Source organism: Trichosurus vulpecula, chromosome 4, assembly GCF_011100635.1.
Source record: "Trichosurus vulpecula isolate mTriVul1 chromosome 4, mTriVul1.pri, whole genome shotgun sequence".
NCBI classification, from domain to species: domain Eukaryota; kingdom Metazoa; phylum Chordata; class Mammalia; order Diprotodontia; family Phalangeridae; genus Trichosurus; species Trichosurus vulpecula.
The window spans coordinates 424,834,610-424,851,751 of NC_050576.1; the positions used below are offsets into that span (position 1 = coordinate 424,834,610).

General features: G+C 42.0%; 1 protein-coding gene across 1 annotated transcript in view; it reads left to right on the plus strand.

Moving 5' to 3' along the window:
* The first annotated feature begins 3,656 nt into the window (after positions 1–3,656).
* IL1R2 (interleukin 1 receptor type 2) overlaps positions 3,657–17,142 on the plus strand; it is a 49,221-nt gene continuing 35,735 nt past the window's right edge. The window contains exon 1 of the mRNA XM_036757485.1: positions 3,657–3,712. Coding sequence (XP_036613380.1) covers positions 3,699–3,712 — 14 coding nt within the window. The 5' untranslated portion in view covers positions 3,657–3,698. The remainder of the gene's footprint in view (positions 3,713–17,142) is intronic.

Genomic DNA, 17,142 nt, shown 5'->3' on the forward strand with positions numbered 1-17,142 from the left:
TTGAGAGACTGACTTCTGGGTCACTTGATTCTGAAACTCTACTTCCTGAAAAGACCAAATAAGCTATTCCCTTGTGACTGTACTTTATCCATAGAAAGAGTTATACAGAGCCCTTTATGTAGATTACAAGATTTACAGTTGTGCCTCTGCAAAGGGACATTGCTTGTTGATCAAAACATGGCTTAAGTACTTGATGGAGTGATCTACAAACATGGTGGAACAGATAGACTAAGAGAGATGTGTTTATGTTAACTTCGGAGAGCGTGGTTGATTCTTCTGGAGTTCTCTCTCTTGGGTTGGGTTGATGGCTCTAGGAGAGATTTTCTGGCTGGAATGAATTCACTGTGACATAATATACCCAGCTAGATCCAAAGACTCTGTGCTTTATTCCTCACCTGAACTTTCTTTTCTTCCTTCATTCCTTAAATACAAGTCTATTAAGTGCTTACACATAGAGGATATGCTCTCTGCCATTAGAACTTTCAATCTAGTAGGTAGGACTTACAAATATATATGCATAAATAAAATGGGTATTTTGTTTTGAGGGAAGGGAGAGAGAGAGACAGAGATAAAGATATAGACAGAAAGACAGACAGACAGACAGACACACACACACACACACACACACATGCGCGCGCGCGCACGCGCGCACATACACAGATTTACCATATTCAACAACTAGCCCTGGAAACAAAAATGTTAAGACAAGTATAATCATTTTGTGTGGCTCAACAAATGCTATTTTGATGCAGAATTATAAATTATCAAGCCAATTAAATAAACTATTAGGTTGGCTCTTTTATGTTGCAATAGCCTTCTCATTGGTCTCCCTTCCTCAAATTTCTCCCAGCTCCAGACCATCCTTCACCAAACCGCCAAACTGAAATTCCCAAGGTATGAGTTTCATCAAACCATTCCCAACCCCACTCCCCAGTTCAAGAAACTCCTTTGACTCCCTGTTACTTCTAGAATCAAATACAAAATCCTTTGAAAGCTCTTCATAACCCAGTCCCTTCCTACATTTCCAGTCTTCTAACACTCTACTCCTCTCCACATGTTCTATAATCCAGTGACTCTGGACACCTGGCTATTCCTTGAATAAGACCCTTCATCTCCTGACTCTGTATTCTCACTGACTGTCTATGCTTGGAATAGTATCCCTCCTCACCTCTGTCTTCCCTGGCTGCCTTCTAATCTGAGCTAAAATTCCATCTTCTGCCCAAAGCCTTTCCTTAATTGTTTAGGATATCTCCACTTTATCCTCTGTGTGTGTGTGTGTTTGTGTGTGTGTATACGCATATATTTTGTATGGTGAGTAGTTGTTTGAGTATTGTCTTCCTCATTAGAATCTCCAGAGGATGGAGACTGTGTCTGCTTTTCTTTAAATCCCCAGCACTTAGCCCAGCCCATGGCCCATAGACCTTACTTAACAAATACTTGTTGACTGCTTAAATAACAGTGCTTCGGTTCCCTCATCTCTAGAATAAGGAGGTTGGCTAGATGATGTCAAAGGTGATTTCCTCTTCAACATACTATAGTTCTATGCCTCTTCTCACTGTGCCATCTCTTATTTGGTTGGCCCAAAACCTAGAGATTACTGTCTTCTCTGGTTGGCAAAGGAATGAGGCACAGTTGGATTCTCTATTTTCTTCAGGATGTGGAATTCGTAGGGCCCTGGCATCATAGTTTTGGAGCTGGAATAGAACCTTGAACTCTTTGAGTCTAATCCTGGCTTGCCTAACATGTGGCCCGTGGGCCACTTGCAGCCTGCCAAAGGATTTCAGGTGACCCTGGAAAAATGTAGCGTTGTCACTTGGAGCGTTCTCTGCTGTTTGTCCCATAACCCATGGCAACCAATCACTGTCAGTCTGTCTCTAAGTTAGCTTATATGTGGCTCAAACAAGTTTAGCCTATTTTAATTTTGGCCACTACCTACTGCTAAGTTTTCCATGCCTGGTCAAAACCTTTCATTTTACAGATAAGGAAACTGAGGCACAGGGAAGGAAAGTTGTATTCAAGTTTGGTTTCATTAAATTTGCAAGAATTAGCTAAGAGTCCTTTAAGCCTCTTCCCTCTGTCCTTTTGCAAATAACATATGCTCAATAAATACATCCCACCATTTGTTACAAAGCTAGTAAGTCTCTGAGGCCATATTGGAACTCGAATCTTCCTGATTTCCAGTCCTATCCCTCCACCCATGGTGCCACTGAGCTGCCTACTCTCTCTAGTCCAACTCTCCTCCTCTCCCATTTTACAGAAAGGAAAACTAAGATCCTTAAGTGTTTGGTCCAAGGTCACACATACAGTAAGTGGAGAAAGTGAGATTTGAACTTAGGGTCTCTGACTCAAAAGCGAGTGTGCTTCCCCCGTACTATGGTGCTCCTCACGCTGCTGTGCTAAGGCCAAGGTTAACCCACAATTTAGCAGCATTCAGTCCGGATTGTTTTGTAGTTGTTCCCACTTATATGGCTGCTCGGTTTATTTCTGTGCTGGTCTGAATTAACCCATGCTTTTTGTGAGGCTTGAATGACACAATATATATTAAGTGCTTTGCAAACATTCGAGGGCTTTAGAATATTAGCTATTAGGGGCAAAGTGGAAAAATTAAGGGACTGGGAACAAGAAGACTCAAGTCCTAATCCCAGCTCTGACTCTTCCTAGTTTTATGACTCAAGTAAGTCACTTCACCCTCTCAGAGCCTTGGTTTCCTGATCTGTAAAGTAGAAAATACACTACTTAACTCACATGGTCATTGTGAGGAAAGTCATGATGTAAAAGTAAGTTAACATTATTATTGTTGGTCAGTGTGGGCCACCAACTCTCCCCATTTATTATCTCAGTATAATACCCTTCCTTATCTTAGACTTTGTTCCCAGTGACCTGGAGAAAATGAGGAACAAAGGGAGTTGAGGGGAAGAATCTCATTCAGACCAGGCAACAGGGCACAGACTCTGGAGTTAATTGCCTTGTTCAGATAGACATGGCCTGGGGCCTCTAATCTAAAACTCAGTTTGGGGGCTAGCTCCAGAAAGCTCAATGAAAGAAATGCTATTAAAACTCTCAAAAATTCCAAAACACAGAGTAAACAGCCTGTTACTAGTAGTCCCTAAGCAAAACAAACCCATCATAACTTTCTGGTTGAATGGTCCATCCCCTTGGAGAAGTAGTGCTTGGATGACTAAACACCCCGTCCATTGTAATAATCCAGACTTTACTGAAATACCACCTCTATCAGCTGGAAGTACACAATGTGTAGCTCATTACACACATCCCCCCTCCACACCCACACACACCCACACACCTCCCCCCCACACCCACACACCCCCCCACCCCCCTACCCCCCCACACACACACTTCACACACACGGGAAACTGAAGCAGAAGTTGCTGGTCACTTCCCCATCTGGGAGGCCAGAGAGCAGGGACATCCAGTGGGGTTGGTGCCCTGGTGAGGTGCTCCTTTGGGGAGGAGGAAAAAAAGGTGTGTCAGCACAGTCAGTTTTGGAGCTGACACAAACCTGATTGGGAAACAGGAGGAGTATGTGTATGTGTGTGCCTCTGTGTGTGCATGTGTTGTATGGGGGGGGGGGGGATGAGGTAAGAGCCTATAAATCTACTGCCACAAGAGCTGAACCCTTCAGCTGAAGGGAAAATCCTTGCCTGCAGCCTCCTGTTCACAAGCAGGGACAAAGTAAAAGAATGCAGAAGCACAGGTAAGGAGCTTTGAAGGTAGAAATGGATTAGATGGTGGAGAAATAGATGCTGTTTCCATTAAGGGGACAATAATCCCTCATGGGGCATGGCAAGGAGAGGTGAGTGGCTAAGCATATGAGAATCTTTACTTCTCCTCTCATCTCTTCATAGAGTACTCACCTTTAAAGAGCTCAAGGAATTATCTAAATGTAGGTGAGTCTGTCTAGTTTTTAAAATTACCTTCCTTCAGCAAAATTGAGGGGTAGTTGAAATTTGCTTAGGGGCTTTCCATCCCCACCTCTTGGTGCCCCTTTCACCTTTTTACCTGCTTTATGTGTTTTGTCTTCTTCTCCTAGGATGTGTCCTTTCTAGCACCTAGTGGTGGGTGGCATAATAGGCAAAATACCGGAGTAGGACTCAAATGATCTGGGTTCAAGTCTTCCTTCTGTCGCTAACAACATGACCTTGAGGAAACGGCTTAACTCTCTTAAGACCTAAGATTTTCCTCATCTGGAAAATCAAAATACCAGCATCTGCTCTACTGACCCACAGGGCTGTTGTGAATGTCAAATGAAATGATGTATGTCAAATAACTTTGTTAACTGTGAAGCTTCATAGATAATTATATTATAATAAATACAATAAAACACAGTACAGTATAGTATATAGTATGGCATAATGAATACAATTAAATATAATATAGCATAAGAAATATAATAAAACATTATATTATGATAAATTTAATAAAATATTATAAGCAATATAGTTATAATAAAGATAATAAAATATAGTAAATATACTATAATATAATATAGTTTTATACCATAATGATATAACAATTTGTATAGTAATACTGTATTTTAAAAATACTCCCAGATCCCCCCCCCATCCTGGCTGTGTGGATGACCCCCCGCTTTGCCTCCCACCAGGGCCAAACTGGCTTTCCCATCAGGTGTTTTTCTGCAGGCCTATTTACTTTTCCTTCTTTGTGACTGGAACATTTGCCTGCCCAACAAACATGGAACTTGAGATTAATTGTCTAACTTTCTCTTAAATCATTCTGCTTTCTTCTTGGTTGTTTAGTGAGATATAAACCTATGGAGGAACAGTTAACCAGAGGAGAACATAGTAGTGACTGTATATATTTAGGGAGATAAGGCCGGTGTCTAATTTATGTGACTCCTAAGCATGCTAACCACAGGGCAGTTAGGTGGTAGAGTGGATAGCATGCCAGGCCTGGAGTCAGGAAGATCTGAGTTCAAATCTGGCTTCAGATACTTACTAGCTGTGTGACCCTGGGCAAGTCACTTAACCCTGTTTGCCTCAGTTTCCTCATCTGTAAAATGAGCTGGAGAAGGAAATGGCAAACTACTTCAGTATCTTTGCCAAGAAAACCCCAAATAAGATCATAAAGAGCTGGAAATGAGCCAACAATAACATGCACGCTAACCATGGTACATTGTGAATAAGCTCTTTGCGTTCCATTTATTCATCTTAAAAGAAGTCAGGGAACATAATGAAACAGTGTTCTAAGGTCAGCACTGAATCTAGGAAATTGTAAGTAGACTATTCATCTTTTGCTTACATAGACTTCTCCACCAGATGCCTCTTCTCCCCTTAGCTCTATTTTTTTTAAGTGCCCTCAGGCTCCTTCTTCCATTCTGGTTCGCAAAACCTATCCTCATCCGGCACCCCAAGGTGTAAATGACTGAAAACATCTTGAAAGAAGTGAGTTATCAAAAAGCAGGCATTAGCAGGAAGCAAGAGTTCATCCAGATTATGGAATTAGATCATAGGATGACAAGAGTCAGGGCTGGAAGGGACCTCAGCAGCCACCTAGGAGGGCCTTCTCATTTTCCAAATGAGGAAACTGAGGCCCAAAGGCTTTGTGTGCTTTTTGCAAGGTCACACAAGGTAATAAGTCGAAGAACATTGGTTGGAACTGAGGTCTTCTGGCTCCAGTTCCAGTACTCCACTGCACCACACATTGAATTTCAGAACTTGGAAAGATTGAAAAAAATACAAAGCATCATAGACTATTAAAGCTGGCAGAGAGACCTTCCAATCCCTTCACCTTCCTTTCTGTAAAGAAATTAAAATTTTTTTTTTTATTACAGATGAGGTCACCGAGGCTGGCAGAATTAAGAGGCGCATTCGAGTTGCACAGCCAGCTATCTTAACATAGATGTTCAAGCTCCAGGGCCTCCTTTTGGTTAAATGCCATCCTTTATTACTGACACATTAGTCTGAATGAAAGCATTGGGGATTTAGGGATTTAATACCATGCTCCCTGTGTGTGACTATTTGTGCACCTATGTGCACATTTTGAATCAAGGTGTAACTATGGTTGGCTGTATTGGTTACCCTTCCAGCTCTGAATCTGTAACCTTATGAGTCTCTGACCTTTTCTTATGGAGCTTCAGTTTTCTTATTTTTGAAATGGGGGCAATTGTTCAAAATGATGTCTAAGTTCTTTCCAAGGCTAACATTCTGTAATTCTTGTGGAAATGGTGATGTTTAATTTGGAGAAAAGAAACTTAAAGGGCCATAGTAGAACCAGTCTACTTCCTGAGGATTATTCTAGCTAAGGACAGAGAGACTCAGCACAGCAATCTTAGTCACATGCCTCACAGCAGCACAAAGGTGACAGAGTTCTCGAAGGCACAAGATCTGACTTTGAATGTGATCCCAACAAAAGATCATGCTTTCTGGAGCCCAGGCGGTGGCCCATGACATGTTCCTGGGGAGGCAGAGGCTGGTAGATTTCTGGCTAAGGAATTCTGAGATGTAGCAGGCCAAAAGCTGATTAGATATCCACACTCAGTCCACTACCAATATAGTGAGCCTCTGGGAGCAGGAGGGAGATGTGGTAGAGGGGGCTGAACAGATTGTTTAGAAGGGCAAAGTGGGCCAGTTTGAAACTGAGCATGCCAGTCAGCTGTGGAGTCAGGCATATGAATGGCTGCTTATCATTTGGGGTGATATTGGGAAACCCAGTCTCACAGAAACAAAACAAACCTAGATCTGCTAGATACAGGGAAGCTCATCACGGATATTCTGGCTGCTTGGTAAATTCTTTGGCCATTGCAACATGGGAAACAAAGAAAAATACAGAATGGCCCTCAGTCCTGTGTGGGGCCCACTCCTTCTGCTCATGCAGGGAGACAGAAAAGAGAGTGGAGGAAGGAAGGAAGGAAGGAAATAAGCATTTATTAAGGGCCACCGTGTAGGCCCTGTGCTAAGCACTTTACAAATATCACCTCGTTTGGTCCTCACGACAACAGATGGAGGTGGGTGCTGTTATGATCCCAATTTAACAGTTGATGAAACTGAGGCAAACAGCAGTTAAATGATGATGCCTGTCGCATAATAGGCACTTAATAAATGTTTATCAATGGATTGACTTGCCCAGGGTCACACAGCTAGTAAGTGTCTGAGGATGGATTGGAACTCAGGTCTTTCTGACTCCAGGCCCGGTGGCTCTATCTGTGGTGCCACCTAGCTGCCCATGAAGGATTTGAATTAATCTTGATATTCTCAATATTAAGAAAATGAGAAGGAAGGAGTAAGTTGCAGCTAAAGATCTAAGGAAAAATTGTGGCATGGAAGAACAGCTCATAGGTACTCCTAGGAGAAGTACCTGAAGGAGTTGATCTATGTCTTGCCACTGGACCCAGATGGCTCTGGAGGAGAGAGTGAGGCTCATGACTTTGCACAATCCTCCCTCATTTAAATCTGATTCACTTGCAAGTTATGATTTCTCCTTCCTGATGTCATGGTCCCCTTCAGGTACAAAGGAAAATGACAACGAAAAAAGAGTTGGTTTGATTGTGTGCCCCAAGGCGACAAGGACAGGAGACCAAGAGACACAATAAATATGTGGAACTATCTGAGAGGCTGGGATACAGAACTCCAAGGAGGCTTGTTTTATATTATTTCTGTAGACAATTAAACTGAGACAAGTGAGTGCAAAGTATATGGAGGTTGACCAGAAAAAAGAAGTGGAATGGAGATTTGGTTTTCCTTCTTCCCTGGCCACAGCTTGCCTCTAACATCTCCTCCAGCTTTCAATTAATGAACCCATCCCGGTGCTGATGACCCAGGGTTCTAGACAGCCTGGCCACAGCTTACCTCTAAGGTCCCCTCCAGCTTTCAGTTTGTGAACCTATCCCTGTGCTGGTGGCCCAGGGTTCTAGATAGCCTGGCCACAGCTTACCTCTAAGGTCCCCTCCAGCTTTCAATTAATGAACCCATCCCGGTGCTGATGACCCAGGGTTCTAGACAGCCTGGCCACAGCTTACCTCTAAGGTCCCCTCCAGCTTTCAGTTTGTGAACCTATCCCTGTGCTGGTGGCCCAGGGTTCTAGGCAGCCTGGCCACAGCTTGGGTTGCCATGAAAGGTAAATGATGATTTGAAATACTGAGGAGAAGGAAGTGAGCATGAAAGTGGGAGGAGAGGCTGTGTCCCCTGATTTACTGGTGAGTCTTTTAGTCATTGGTTCTAGAACTCAAAAAGAGGTAGCAAAGAGACTTGACATAAGAGCTGGTATTTTGAGAAGTGAGATTACATGTAGGCAGGAAGCAGACCTCAATGCAAAGTAGAAGCAGGGAAGACAGTTTGAATGACTCCCAGTCAAGATGCTGGTGATTTAACAGGAATGAGGTTATACTTTGTAGCATAAATATTTCTTAACTCCTCCACTAGTCAAACATGTTATAGGAAGCAGCATTCTTGTTATATATAGGCCTAAGAAAGCTTCCCTCTTCCCCACTAGATTGGGGTGCCTGGCAACACAGTGGAGAAGGATTTGAATCCAGGTCTTCCTGATTCTACAGCTTAGCAACAGGGTCCCTAGATTCTTGTGTCATCCCATCTCCCAGGCTAATATCCTGCGTTTGGAAAGTTGTTAGCCCTGCTCTCTCTTAGGGCTTCCCTCTGTGTGTGTGGCGCTGGGGCAAAGGGATTAGAAATTGTGAAACAGGCTTTTAATACTTCAAGAGATGTCACGTAGTACCAAAGTAGGCTTATCTTGTACTCTTGTAGAAGATAAAACAAAGGCCAAAAGTCACCAGCTTACAGAACTCTAAATGCATTCCCAGAAAACCATTGGAATCTTGGCTGGGAGTTCACCCAAACTGGCTTGTCCTGTGTTCCCCAGCCCTAATTAGTTCTGATGCCCACGCCTACCACCTACACACAGGAAAAAAAAAATAGAATGCTAGGTAGAAAATACAAGGAAGCCAACATAGGTCCAGCATAAGGAAGAACTATGGAATCTGGATGGAATTATGGAGTATGTATCTATTATAGTTCTTATGGCTTTCAAAGTTGTTTGTTTTTTTACCTAGTTATTGTCTAAATTATTTTCCTGGTTCCGTCCATTTCATTCTTCTTCATTTTTATAAAAGCCCTCAAAATTATTCATTTTTATGATATCGATGTTATAGTAAGAAAGAGAAAAAAGAAAAGAGGAAAAGATGCTTTAGGTGCAAAGATATTTATAACAACTTTTTGCAGGAATGAGAAAATGGAAACTAAGGGGATGCCCATTAATTAAGGAACAGCAGAATAAATTGTGCCACATGCATGTGATGGGCTGCTATTATGCTGTAAGAAATGAGGAAATAGACAATTTCAAAGAGACATGGAGGAACATATGAACTGACGCAGAATTAAGTAAACAGAACCACAAGAACAATTTATAACATTAGCGTGTATCCTGAAATAAACCACCTTTCCTTTCCATTTCCTGTGTGTAGGTCAGTAACACGAGGGGTCGGACCAGGTGATTTTGAAGCTCAAACATTCTGGGCTCTGCTGCTTTTCGAGCCCAGACACACAGTCATCCCTGCCTCTGATGCTGCCTCTTGCTTTGGTTTCCAAAGAGCAGCTTCCATCCAAGTGGTCCTGACTCACTCTCCATAGCAACAATCCAGGCCCCTTGGTTTTTGTTACCAACAGGCGATGATAGTACTGTACAAAGAGCATTTATGACACTGTCGTGTAGAATTCATTGTGATAACAACTATGTGGTGGAAAAGCCCCATGGTTTTATGTATTTTTCTGAGGCTGGACTAGCTTGGTATCTGGACAGAACTGACTTTTCTGAAGAAATAAAAACAATTTTCCAAAGTTCCTCTGCAGATTCTAATCCAACCCAATCAAGCTACTCCCACCCTGACCGTTGAACGAGCTGTAGGTATTCTCTTAAGGCAGCTAGGTGGTATAATCAGTCATTTGGTCACTAAACATCTAGGGTCATCCCTTCCGCATCGCTGGGCTTTAGGGGGCGCATTGCCCCCGTAATCTGGAAAATCCACCTAACATTTTTTTGCCCTCCCTTCGTACCAGAGAAGTCTGAATTCTCTCTTTTTCTTTTGTGGGGAGTTTACAGGGCCTTATTGTAAAATTTGGGCATACTATGGCTTTAAAAGATAAAATATGCTGATTTTATACAATACTATACATACATTATATGCATTTTTGAGTTTCTCAATTTTTTCCATGTCATTTACTGGCCTTTGTGTATTGTCTGAGGCTTCTACAAAACTCCCCCAAAATTCTCATTTAATTTCTTATGCTGACTCGTGATATATCGGAACCTCAAGGGGGAAAGTTGCGATGTGGAAGAGGTAACCATTTGAAGGACCTGGTATGGGCCAGGCACTGTGCTGAGCACTGGGGATATAAAAAAAAGAGGGAAAACAGCAGTGGGTAGAGTTCTGAGAGTGAAGTCCAGAACGCTTGAGTTCAAATCTGGCCCTAGACCCTAACTAGCCGTGTGACCCTGGACAAGTTGTTTAACTTCTGTCTTTCTCAGTTTCCATGGGGATAATAGCACTTGCCTCTCAGGGCTATGAGGATCAAATGAGATAATATTTCTAAAACACTTAGTATAGTACTTGGCACATAGTAGGTACTTAATAAATGCTTATTCCCTTCTGTCTTCTCATAGTACTTTGAAATTCTGCTAAATTTTCTGGAAATTTATTTTTAAAAAAAATTCTTAAAAAATAAAAAAAAAGTTCCCCCAATTATCAGGCAATCATCCCTGTCCTGTCCTTTCCTATCTCCTTACATGCACTGAAAAGAAAGAGAAAAATAAAAATAAGCATAGTGAGGTATAATATATCTCTACATTGGTCACGTCCAAAATTGCATTTCTTATTGCTCATGTTAGTCCAAAACACATTTTACATTATTTCAGCATTGGCTTTTCTTTTCAGAAATCTTCAGAGTTTACATTTGAAATATTTTAAAATAGAATCATGAAGGCTTTACTTTGTATAAATGAAATTATAAGTTTGGACTTTGAACAACTTATTTTAGAACCTGCAGGTTATGCCTATAGTCAGTCCTAGAATGAGACAGGAGGGAACAGTTGATAGACTTGGAGCCAAGATGACCTACGTTCAAACCCTCCTCAGACACTAGCTGTGTGACCCTGAGCAAATTACTTAGCCTCTCTGACCCTCGATTTCTTCACCTAGAAAACGGGGATGATGATAGTACCTTTTTCAAAAGGTTGTTATGAATGTCAAATGAGATAATGTTATGCAGAGTCTTGTATAAATGTGAGCTATTATTGGGAGAAGGTGCTAGCCCCTAAAAGTTATCTCAACGTTATCAATTTACTTAGTTTTGTTTTTTGGGAAATCGGACTGCTTACGAGTAATTGATTTGTCGGCTTTAATTGTGTCCACTTGTACTTTAAACAATCATATGTGAATGAGAGTTTTTTTTAAAAGAATTCAAGTTTATTATAATTCTTATGGGTTACTTTTGGCACCGCGATTTATTCCATCACTTGGAACATCTTTTTCAAATAATATCATATCAGCAGTAAGCGTAGGTAGAAGTCAAGGGAAAAGAGGAAGAACAAAAGTGTGAGAATTAAGAAGAGCAGCCAGAAACTTGTGAAAATTCCTTATGCTCAGGTCTCCATCCTGGTGTAAGATGGGAAATCTCACTTGCCAGTGAATGGCGTGCCTCCATGCCATTCACCCCACGCTGGCTCCTTCTTCACCTCCATTTACAGCTATGGCCCAGGGATCTCAGGATGATCCTTCACTTTAGCCAGCCCATCCTGCTACTTCCCAGTCATTTGTATAACACATGCTGCTGTGTGTCCCCAGTTCTTCCATACTTCCCTTCCCCTTTAGATCCCAGCTCTGAGAACAAGTAGATCATCACCACCATTCCTGGTAGGGACACGTAAATCTGCTCTCCAACTTCAATCACCCTTCTCTCTGACTTCCCTATCCAATACATTTGGCCCTGGCCCCACATCCCTAAATGTTTTGTCTGTACTAATATTGAGAAGACAGACTGGATAATTTTTTGTACCAGCAAAGTGCTTAATCATTACTTTTTTCATTTATTCATTCATTCTCCTTCATCTTTATCTTCCTTTCCTCTTTCTCCTCCTAGTTTTCTGCTTCTTCCTTTTTTTTCTTCCTTCTTTTCCTTCTATTTCCTTCCTCCTCTCCTCTAAATTCAAAGTCAGGGAACTTCAGTAATTCACCAATCTTCCCTCCATTACTCTCTTTCAAAAGTCAACTCAGTTTCTAAATTTGTGCTGAATAAATGCCCTTTAAGAAATTACAGTAGGGAAATAGCATTTTTTAGAATGAATTTGCATAATCCTAATTTCCTTTTCCTCTATGCTTGACAGAGACTCACCATTTCCCAGAGACCCTAGTTGCAGCCCTCTTCTGAGGTTTTGAATAATGAAATCATTACTATCATGTACTTGTGGTTCATTCATCACTTCCTGCAAAGCTCACAATAGGGCAAATATTTCTCTAGAACTGATGGTAACAAAACGAATACCATTCTTCCCCTGAGGGTCAATTGAAGAATGAAAAACATTTTAAAAAATGATCCTTTCTCAACTTTTAGGTTTTTCCTTTTCTCCTGTTAGAGCAAAGTCCTGCTTCCTGGACTATTCATTTCTTGATGCAATTTTCCACTTCTGACCCCAAACTATACCCATAGGCATGCAATTTGATTTGCATTCTCTAAAGTTGTGAGATGAGGACAGTGTTAAAACAACTTTAAAGGTTAAATTGACCTAGCCTACTTTGTTCATTTTGTAGATCAGGAATCTATAATTCCTGCCCAGAGAAAGGTTAAGTGATTTGCTCGAAATGTGCCGGATTTGGAGTTAGGAAAGCTTGCGTTCCAATCTTGCCTCAAACGCTCCCTTAGCTGTGAGATTTTTGGTCAGTCACCACTCCTCTCGCAGTGTCAGTTTCTTCACCTATGAAGTGGGGATGAAGAGGTTAAAGCAAAATGATGATAGGTAGGGAACCATAGGTTTCTAGGGGTGCTTGAGACTCCAAAATACCTACACGCCAGGTGCTGCTGAAAGAATTCGACTCAAGCCTTCTCAGCCAAGGGAAAAGACAAAGTTTCTTAGGGATTCACCACAATGGGTGGTCTTAAGAAATCCCACCCTTTGTGATGCCTGTTTTCACAAGGGGGCCAGATTCAATCTGAGTGCCTTCATAGAGGCAAGATGAAGATTATGTACACAAAGATCGTGGGAGGGATTGAAGGGTGGTCTGGGGTGGTTAGAGGAGGGCTTTAGGGAGAGTCCTGAGGAGGAGTCTAAGGAGGACGAGATGAGGTCAGACTCCAGGAACCAAAAGAATGGGATTAAGGGTGGGAAGTAGCTGAAGGCATGGATATTGATAGTATCAAGGGTGGGAAGTAGCTAGACAATAAAGGGCGAAGCTAGGTAGAGATTTGGGCCTAATGATAATGTAAGGCTTGTGGCCTTAGGGGAAGGCCAGATCTAGTTGGAAGATTCCAGGAGGGTTCAAGGGGGCTGCCAGAGACTGTGCCCTCATCAGGGACAACAAGAGCACCTACCTCCCAGATTTATGGAGGATTAAATGAAGTAACATAAGGAAAGCATTGTTTCAAACTTTAAAATACTATATGAACGTTATCGTCACTGATATTATTTTTTATTTATTCAATCACGGAACACTGTTGGTATTGTTGTGGTCCTTGTGGCCGGTGGTGTTATAGAATCGACACTTTTGTTGTCTCGATGTCTCATCTCCCACTCCAGCACCTGTCCTGCCCCAGCATGAGTCATCCCTTCTGATTCTTCAGAGTAATTATCCATTGAGGACTTTCGTTGTTGTTCAGTCCTGTCTGACTCTTCGTGACCCCATTTGGAGTTTTCTTGGCAAAGATCCTGGAGTGGTTTGCCATTTCCTTCTCCAGTTCATTTTACAGATGAGGAAACTGAGGCAAACAGGGTTAAGTGACTTGCCCAGATCAGTAGCTAGTGCCTGAGGTCGGATTTGAACTCAGGTCTTCCTGAATGCAAGCCCTATGCTCCATCTACTGTGCCACCTAACTGCCCTCAATGGAATATATATTTTACCAGTAGGGAGAATAAGGCCAAATAAATGGCTTCGGGCAATGTTATTCACTGGAACTGCTTCGTAAAGCCAGGATTTATGCTTCTTCCTGGTTGAAAAGAGCATAAATTCCTTTAGAAGAGAGACTGCATTTGAGTAGCTGATATTCAGTAATGAATATTCATGATGAATACTAGAAAAACCCCCAAAGCTTTTGCAGTCAGAGGACTTGGGTTCCAGTCCCAGGTCTGCCATTTACCCTTATGGTGACATTGGGCAAATCTCTTCCTGTCATCTGTTAAACGAGGAGGTGGCATCAGAGGGTTTCTGAGGTTCCTTCTAGATTCTAAATTTATGAATCTTTGACTTTAGTGGAATCACTAGATGGTGCAGTGGACAGAGTGCCAGGCTTGGAGTCAGGAAGATGCATCTTCCTGAGTTCAAATTCGATCTCAGACACTTACTAGTTGTATGACCCTGGGCAAGTTACTTAAGCCAGTTTGCCTCAGTTTCCTCATCTGTAAAATGAGCTGGAGAAGGAAATGCCAAACCACTCAATATCTTTGCCAAGAAAACCCTTAACGGGGTCATGAAGAACTGGACATGACAGAACAACAGCATGACTTTAGTTCTATTGTTAGAGAGGACGGGGACCTGAGCAGTAGCCTACTTTAACTTGTTTCACAGATTGGAAACTGAGGCTGGGGAGAGGAGAAATGATTGAAGCAAAGTCATGACAGAAGAGGGAGTAGACTCACCCTTTCCTGAGGCCTAAACCAGGGTTCTTGCTGCCCCAAATGGAAGTAGGACTTTGCTCAACACTTCCTTTTCATTGTGAATAACCTTTGCTATGTCTTTACCTTAGGATAAGGTTTTTTATGCCGGAAATACATTTTAAACTCCATGCCCACCCTCCCAGTCCCCTTCCCTCACACCAATTTCCAACAAAGTTTCCAAAGAGTATGTGGCAACAACGGTTCTTGCTGATCCTTGTCTTTTGTGTATGAAGGCCTTTCAGAATCGAAGCCTCATTCATTCATCCATTTAATACTCATGTATTAAATACCTACTATGCACAGATCACTGTGATAGGCACTATGGCCAGGGAATCGAAGGATAATTATTTCACAAGATGCTATTTGTCAGGAAAACACAATGGGACCTAGGGTATGTGGAAATGAGCTTCTTCTGGTTTGACTGGGGTGTGGTAATGCCAGGAGTTGAAGTAACGAAAAATGGTATGACTTCTAGAGAATACACAGGCTCCAAAAGAGGCAGTGTGGTATAGTGGACAGAGAGCTGGTCTTGAAGGCAGGAGGATCTGAGTTCAAGTCTCACCTCTGATATAAACCAGCTACGTGACCTTGACCAAGTCAGCTAAAGTCTATGCCCTAAGCAATTTTCTAAGATGAGAAGTTACAATTTTCCATTTGTGGAGGGAGTTTCTTTATCAGAGAGTTCTTTATATCAACAAAATCACAGATTTAGCCCCTATTCCTACAGATTCAAAAGCAGAGGATGAGTTGGAGGTCAAAGTAGTGATCACTCAAGAACAGATTAAGGAGATTGGCGCTGGGTGCTGCCCACTGAAGGGGCAGGAGATTCTCAAAGCATCATAGATTTTAGGGCTGAAATGGACTTTAGGGGGCCTCTACTTCAGCTTTTTCAGATGACAAAGCTGAAGCCCAGAGAGAGGTGACCCAAGTAGTAAGTGGCCAAGCTGGGGTTTGAACTCAGGTTTCCTTGTCTCCAAATCCAATCGTCCTTCCATTGTGCCATACTTCTGCTTCTTCTACTTCTCCTGCCAGGCAGCATACCTCACTGACCAGAAATCTGGACCTCGAACCTCTGTTCTTGGATTCTAAGAGCTCCTAAAAGGAAGTGTGGCTAGTCTCTGACTAACCCGGGTGTGTGCATCCTTTGAGCGTGAGTGCCTTTCAAAAGTATAGAGTCATTCATTATTCACTCAAAAGCTAAATGTTGTATTGCCTTATGCAAAGCGCTGTGCTAGGCTCTGTTATGTCTGACTCTTCGTGACCTCATTGGGAGCTTTCTTGGCAAAGATATTTGCTATTTCCTTCTCCAGCTCATTTCGTAGATGAGGAAACTGAAGCAGATAGGGTTAAGTGACTTGCCCAGGGTCACACAGTCAGATTTGAACTCAGGAAGGAGAGTCTTCCTGACTCTGGTCCTGGCACAATGGAGCCACCTAAATGCCCTGGTGGTATTCCAGGCACAGATAGTAGTGTGGGCAGAGAAATGGAGGCACAGGATCATAACATCATAGATTTTGAGCTGGGAGGATTCTCGAAGGCCATCTAACCTAGCCTCCTCTTTTTATAGATGAGGAAAATCAAGTTCACCAAGAAAATTCAGTGATATGGAAGTACTGGATGCACATGGTTTGGTTGGAGCTTAATGCACATGGAGGAAAGCAGTCAGTGTGAGATAAGACTGAAAAGGCAAGAGGATGCCAGGTTAGAGAAAGGATTAAATGAAATGCCAGGCTGAGTGTGGACTTATTCTTAAACAAAAAGAATTCCACTAAAGAGTGTTGAGTAAAAGGAGGATTTAATCCAATCTGAGCATTCTTCTATCCAAATATTTCCGCGGATTTGGCATTGTGGATGGAGTGTGAATTTAGAATCAAGATCTAAGTTTGAATCCAGCTTCAGACATTTACTAGCTGTGTGACCTTGGGCAAATTTCGTAATCTCCTTGAGCTTCAGTTTTCTTCTTTTTAAAATCAGGCTAATAGCAGCACTCACCTCACAGGATTGTTATGAGACTCAAATAAGAAAACATACGTGAAATTCTCTGCAAGCCTTAAGGCACCATAGAAATGACTTTTGTGACTGTGACTATTATTATTGCTTGGATTTTTTGATGGAGCCCCAGGATACAAAGACTGTGTACAACTCGGTTATCTATCAACATATTCACTCTTTTCCAAGAGTTCTTAACCTGGGGGTCTGTAAACTTTTTTAAAAAGTGGGTTTTTAAAGATAGTTATTTCAATACAATTGGTTTTCTCAGTACAGTATAGTGGTATGCTATTTTATGCTTTTAAA